General features: G+C 37.8%; 1 protein-coding gene across 1 annotated transcript; it reads left to right on the top strand.

Moving 5' to 3' along the window:
• Positions 1-3,740: 3,740 nt before the first annotated feature.
• LOC122943569 lies at positions 3,741-7,171 on the top strand. Its single transcript, XM_044301411.1, has 3 exons — positions 3,741-4,926; positions 5,855-5,928; positions 6,007-7,171. The coding sequence occupies exon 1, from the start codon at positions 3,756-3,758 to the stop codon at positions 4,689-4,691; it is 936 nt and encodes a 311-aa protein (XP_044157346.1). The 5' UTR covers positions 3,741-3,755; the 3' UTR covers positions 4,692-4,926; positions 5,855-5,928; positions 6,007-7,171.
• Positions 7,172-7,579: the final 408 nt, after the last annotated feature.

Raw genomic sequence — 7,579 nt, forward strand, 5'->3', positions numbered from 1 at the left:
TGACCGTGTAATCTGCATCACCACCTCCGCAGTGTCCATGGTGTACCGCTGCTGTATGACTGTGTAATCTGCATCACCACCTCCGCAGTGTCCATGGGCTACCGCTGCTGTATGACTGTGTAATCTGCATCACCACCTCCGCAGTGTCCATGGGCTACCGCTGCTGTATGACTGTAATCTGCATCACCACCTCCGCAGTGTCCATGGGCTACCGCTGCTGTATGACTGTGTAATCTGCATCACCACCTCCGCAGTGTCCATGGGCTACCGCTGCTATATGACTGTGTAATCTGCATCACCACCTCCGCAGTGTCCATGGGCTACCGCTGCTGTATGACTGTGTAATCTGCATCACCACCTCCGCAGTGTCCATGGTGTACCGCTGCTATATGACTGTGTAATCTGCATCACCACCTCCGCAGTGTCCATGGGCTACCGCTGCTGTATGACTGTGTAATCTGCATCACCACCTCCGCAGTGTCCATGGGCTACCGCTGCTGTATGACTGTGTAATCTGCATCACCACCTCCGCAGTGTCCATGGGCTACCGCTGCTATATGACTGTGTAATCTGCATCACCACCTCCGCAGTGTCCATGTAGTTTCACAATGTAATGTTACTTAGCCAAAAATGTATATATTTTATTTTCCCTAATTTTTTTATCGCTTTTTTTTTAAATAAAATTAATTTATTCAGGTTTCTGTTTACCTTTCCAAAATCGGATGGACAAGAAGTAATATTTTTGTGTTCATGCTTGCAGGTAATTACCAGTTCAACTATTATATCATTATTATAAGGTCGAATTCACACGGACGTATGTCTTTCGTGCTACGTCCAACAAATTGCGTGGCACAAGGTACGGACACATACCGCATGGAAGCGGGAATGGGATTGCAAGATCCATCCTTTATACAAAAATATAAAGCCAAAGGATGGAAAGCAATCTCTGATAGCACTCTGTAGTTTTTCTGTACTGTTCTTCCCATCCTTCATTTCCGCAGTTTAGGATTTATAGTCCTAATTTGGACGCGTTTATGAGGCATTGAAATGAACTTATCCCCTGCCGTGATTTGAAAGGGCTTTGCACCCCTGTCCTTTTTTTGTTGCTATGCAATTGTGGCTAATGAAACTGTCATAGGGAGAGTTACGCCCTTTTGAATTTGACCTTTTTTTTTTATAATTAAAAAAGTAAATAATTAATATTAATTCTTTCCTTTTTTTATATTTAAAGGATAGGTTGACTGGAATAAAACCGTAGGTATTACTGTATCTTTTAGTGAAAGGTAAGTTTCGAATATTAAATTGAAAGACACTCAACAGCCAAAACCATACTTGACAGATGGTAAGAAAAAAAAAACATTTTAATCTATATGTATTTGGATAATTGCTTTAGTAATATAAATATTTCTCAACTGTGAGAGGAAAAAAATATTACATGATGGGTATGAATGATAGTCACAATAAACAGAACACGAGTTGAGTATAGGATGTAAATCATCCATCCATATTTATAGTTGAGGGAGGCATTTCTCAAGTCTACTGTTTTATCTGGCGAATCACTGGAGTTGTGATGACTATTTTTTGTCTAAAAGAATGTAAATGTTTGTTTTTCAATTGTACATATGGACAAAAAGCCTTCTACAACCTCTTAGTCCATATAGATGTTATTACAGTTGTGGACATAGATACACAATGTGATTGCGCGAAAAGAGAATATTGAATGCTCTCGCTAGCAAAAAAACGGCAAGGCAATAATTTCTATTTACTATTTAAAATGACTACATAATTTACATCCTATTAATCATTGTTGTTTAGAGCGCTATGAAGTTAAACTGTCACCAGAAACAGTGGTTCAAAACCCTCGACACGACCGTCAATAGTACAGCAGGGGGATTCTGTTTTCGTATATGTTACAGAATTCTCTGTTAGGAGAAGCCAGCCTGCTGTTAGGCCTAAGCGCTGGCAATCACAGTGAAGGGATGGGAAATGGGGGAATGGTAAGCGAGACGTGAAGCAAGTAGGACGCTGCCCCCTTGACTCCAAGCCTGGACAGAAAGTAACGCTGGCCGTGTATTAAAAATAAATTATCTCACTACTGCAGCATCATATTTAGTAACATATTTTAAGAACTGAATGCCCCGGCTGTTCTCCTGTTTGTCTTATATGTGTTTTTGAACCCCCAGATTGTGGTTCAATTTTTACCTCACCTTTTTTTTACTTGGCCAGTTATGAATATAGTTACAACCCTCATTCTAATAATTTCTTTTTTTTTTTTTATTTTTTTATTTATTTTTAGGTCAATTTCATTGAAAAAAATGCCTAGCTGTGTTATCCAACAGTGCAGTAGCCGAACAGTAAAAAAAAAAATTGGGGATGACGTGATACTTCATTGCTTTCCCAAGCAAAAAGATAGTATAAAACTCTGGCTCCAACAGATACCGCAGGATTTTTTGGATATTGACCAACTAGCCCAAAAAATTCTAGAAGAAAACAAAACAATAAATATCGCCTCTGCTCCCTACATTTTACTGAAGACAGCTACAAAATTACACACCATGGTCGTGTACTTTATCCCAACGCTATTCCAACAATTTTTTCTTTTGAAAAGGGAGACATATTGTTATCCGAAAATCTACAAATGGCAAGACCAACCAAAAGGAAAAGATGTCTGCAATCAAAAACAGGTAATCCAGATGAAGATCTGACAGGACAAATCAGAAGTGATGCCTCCTTGGAAATATCTTCTGTAAGAACAATGGATGTCGCCACTCAAACTGAGTTATCTTTGCTAAACAGCGTCATACTTCCTAAGTCTGATTTCGAAAGTGTCAGTCCACGTAAGTATATTGAAGTAGTTAGTGAACGGAATATTCATTCAACTTCGACTCCAAACCCCGGGAAGCAGAGGGACGAATCAGAATCTCCACTAAAGAAGAGGCAAAATAGGATGTCTTTCAATCAAGATTTTGTCCCTCAAATGGATGAAGATTTTTCATCTTGTTTTACACCTCTATCGCCGATTGCTGAAGATTGCATTGAGGATGAAGACAATGATAAAGAAGATTTGGAAGACGGACAAGACAATAGTGATTATGTACCAAACGTGTCGAGCTTTTTCGAATCAGAACTGGAAGAATTAGCGCCAATAATCTACCAGGACACTGTTATCAAAGCACCAGAACTTACAGTACAAGACGAAAAAGAGCAAGTGAACCAACGAAAACTACTAGTTTTTGAATCCCATCTTGAAAATCTAATTTACAAAGTGAGATGTCAAGGTCAACCTAATTGCAATTATCTTGTCCAAAATTTTAAAAAAACCTTTGATGGATCATATTGTAAGTATACAGGAAAATGCTATGCAGGTCATTATTTTGAAATTTTTGAAACCCAGCCACGAGTTGGTAAGTATGCTTCTGGCAATATTCAACTAGCTGCCTCCCTATTACTTAGCGGTTCAAATTTCCAAAAAATTAACGAATTTTTTAACTTATTGTATGTGGTAAGTATTTCTGAAAAAACATATTACCGGTATCAGACCAATTTTATTTTTCCATCAATTGACAAGGCATGGAAACAGAACCAGCAGTCTAACCTTGACGCCCGCAAAACTAAGAAATTGAGCATATCTGGAGATGGTCAGTGTGACAGTCCCGGCCACAGTGCAAAATACTGTGTTTACACTATGATGGACTGTGTCACAGATACTATTCTGGATTTTGAAGTGGTTCAACCAGTGTTCATCCTCCGTTGCAATGGAGAAACATGGATTTGGAATCGTCATGGATCGTCTACTTGCGAAGGGCATGGAAATACAGATATTTGCATCGGATCGACATGTCGGGATTCGAAAGATGATGAAAACCAATTACCCCCAGATCAACCATCAATTTGACATATGGCACTATTCAAAATCCATTAAAAAAAAACTCACTAAAGTTTCAAAAATGAAATTATGCAAGCAAATAGCTCCCTGGATTGACAAGATCGGTCTTCACTTCTGGTGGTGTGTCAAAACAAGTCAGAATAACGTCGACCTATTCAAGGAAAAGTGGTTTTCACTACTGCATCACATCTGCAACCAGCACCAGTGGGAAGCAAATCTGTACAGCAAGTGTGCTCATAAAACTATTGAAGATGGTGATGAAGAAAAACGCTACTTATGGATCATCAAAGACACTCCTCCTTTTACAAACATAGAGAAGATTGTGACAAGTCAGCAATTTCAAAATGATATGCCGCATCTTATTCATGGATGTCACACTGGTGCACTGGAGAATTTCCACAGTTTGGCGTTGAAGTATCGCACCAAGCGGATTCATTTCGGGATGGATGGAATGGAGGCTCGAACAAAGTTAGCGGTTTTAACCCATAATAACAATACCGGAAGAAAACAGGCCACAGTCAAATTTTCACGTTCCAACACTGAAGCGGTAGGAGCAAGAAGAACAAAGTTGTTTGTCCCAAAAGGAAGATCTCGTTGGATCGTCCGCAATGTATACGAGAAGTTATCGGTTGAATTTATGTATGATATTATTGATGATGTACTCAAGATGGCAGGTGGTAAAATCTCACACGATTGGGAAAGTCGAACTGCATCACTACCTCCTAACATAGCAAATATGGAGCGGCCTAATAAAGCTGAAATCAGGCAAATGCAAATTAATCGATTTCGTTACAGCGAAAAATAGAACCTCTTTATAAAAAATTCAAAATAATGGTTCTTCACAGTTAATTTACAAAGCAATACCGGTTAAAAAAATAAAAAAAGTTTTTGTTTATGGTGTTATGGTTATCTCGTTAATCATTTTGTTAGTGTCTTCCAGGAGAGAAATCAAGTCTCTTATGGACTGACCACACTTGATGCCTGTTTCTACTTAGAATGAACAACCATGAATGTCTTTTTTTGGTTCTTATATTCCAACGGTGAGTACAGACATGTTATATAGTTGTACATTTGGATTATACACGCCATATAAAAAAAAGGCCTCTTTCACACTAGCGTTTTTTGTTATCCGTCCTAGAGATCCGTCCTCTGCTCTCTTGGACAGAAATCTATTGACCAGGATAATCCCCATGCATCCGCAATGGAGAGAAATCCCTTCACGATGCATCAGGATGTCCTCAGCTTAGTATTGAGACGTTTTTTGGCCGCATCAATATCCGCAGCATGTTACGGATTTTTATCCAGCCAAAAATCATGAATGCATGTTGGAAGAACGGATCCAGAATTAATGCCCATTGAAATTCATTATTCCGGACCAACCCTTTAGTTAAACGTTGTTTCCTCGCATCGTCTTATCCAACGTTTAGCTTTCTGTGAATGGTTACTAAGGAAGCTTGGACGCTAAAGTCCTGGTTGCCATAGAAAACAGTAGGGGGAGCGACATACTTACATTCCACGTTGTGCTCCCTGGGCGCTCCAGGATGACATCAGGGCGCCCCAGTGCATAGATCAAGTGATCCATGCGCGTGGGGAGCTCTGACGTCATACAGGAGCACCACGTGAGCCGCTCGGACTCTAAGTATGCCGCTCCCTCCCTCCCCACCACTACTATTGAATCCTGGACGCTAGTAGCATCCTGGCGGCCACGGTAACACTGAATTTGTTTTGAAGACTGATACGTCTTCAAATGTTTTCAGTTCACTAGCGTTGAGCTGGATCAGGCGTGCACTTCCGGCCACTGAAGTGCTCGCCTCATCTTCACAACACGAGTGAAAGAGGCCTAAGTGTGAGTGTGATACTCTTTCTCTCTCTCTCTTGCTCATATGTATATATATATATGGATATATATATATATATATATATATAAATATATATATTTATTTTATTTTCTATTTTTTCTCTTTGAAGTTAGATAAGTTTTATATCACGAATGGAACTACAATCAATCATACTGTGTTATGATAATGCAGTTACTATTGATGGTGAGTGATGTTTTAAAGTCTTACATACATTCCTTAAATTTTGCAAAGAGGCAAACATCTTTTTTTTTTTTTTCTTAGGAATGCAAGTGTCCGAATACGATCCTCTCCCAAGCAACCATAAATATGTTTTATTTATTACTAAGAATTTTTTGTTAAAAATGTTTTTACAATAAAATTGTTTATTTTTTTATTTTTTTCAGATGAATTAGTCGGCAGTGTGAATCAAGTTCTATGTGCCCGTGAATGTCCGTTTCTCTACGCAATCTTAACCATATAAAACTATAAACTTGAATTTGACTAATAAAGTTCAGTTATAGACATCCGACATTTACTATGAGTTTGAATATTTTGGATAAACATTAAAGGATCCCACTCTCACTTGGAGCTTGATTCACGCCGCAGACAGATGCATGTGAAAAAAAAAAATTTTTTTACTATTTATATACTGTGTGTGTTATTTTTAGATGAAACAGAGAAATGTGAATTTGTTACCAAGCAACCAGCAGGAACAGGTTGTAAGTAGCGTCACGTCTCTAATACGCCGGGTATAATTTCGAGAATCTTTTTTTATAGGGAACCTGTCTCCAGGATTTTGTGTATCGAGCTGGGGACATGGGCTTCTAGACGGCCGTTGGCACATCTAGAAGCCCCCAGTCCCCATAGCTCAATGTGCTTTTTTCTCGGCTGAAAAATAATTTTAGAGCTAAGCAAATTAACCAGATATCACTCCCGTGTCAGGAGATAATGAAAATATGACTCCTCTCCGGACATTGGAGTCATATCTAGTTCATTTACATATCTCTAAAAACAATTGTTGGCCGCCATAGAATCACATAGAGCAATGGGGACTGGGTACTGCAGATGTGCCACCGGCCATCTAAAAGCCCATGTCCCCAGCTCTATAAACCAAATCCTGGGGAAAGGTTCAATTCAAAAATTGAATTCTTAATAAAACATGTTAAGTCAAATTATTTGGTTAGTTAGTTAGTTGGCAATTCAGAAGGTTGACTTATTGACTTGGATCCAGAATCCTGCATCGTAGGTGACTGAAAATAAATTTTCTTTATAGCTTTTAATTTTTTTATAATCAAATTTCGAACCAGATTATTAAAGACATGCTATCGCTGCACCCTAACTGGCCCTGCCGGTATCTTAGTACAGAATTCATAGGTGACTGGTTCATAAAACACAGTATACCAATAGTAAAAATAATTGGTGAGTGACAGGAATGGCTAGAAGGGGATGGTTGGAGGCCATTATAAAAAAATAATATATATATATATATATATTATTTATATCGATATACACATGTATGTGTGTATATATATATATATATGTATGTGTGTGTGTGTGTGTATATATATATATATATATATATATATATATATTGAAATAATGATTATAACAAATAAAATTCAAATAATATAGTTTAATTTGTCAAAAAATGTTTGGTGTTAACAAATAGCATTGTCAAATTTTTGTCCACCCGTTTTCAAATAAATATTGTGAATTATGTATACAAATAACAGAATTGTTTGTTAATCTTTATTTTATGTCAATAAAAAAAAAAATTTTTAAACTTATTTTTAACATTTATTGAACTACTATATAACATTTACTCGAATGCCATAAATTCAGCGGGGTGATCGTT

The sequence above is a fragment of the Bufo gargarizans genome, chromosome 7 (genome assembly GCF_014858855.1).
Source record: "Bufo gargarizans isolate SCDJY-AF-19 chromosome 7, ASM1485885v1, whole genome shotgun sequence".
Taxonomy (NCBI): Eukaryota; Metazoa; Chordata; class Amphibia; order Anura; family Bufonidae; genus Bufo; species Bufo gargarizans.

Excerpts from the sequence above, each read along its gene's own strand:
- LOC122943569 (XM_044301411.1), top strand. The coding sequence starts at position 3,756 with ATGGAGAAACATGGATTTGGAATCGTCATGGATCGTCTACTTGCGAAG.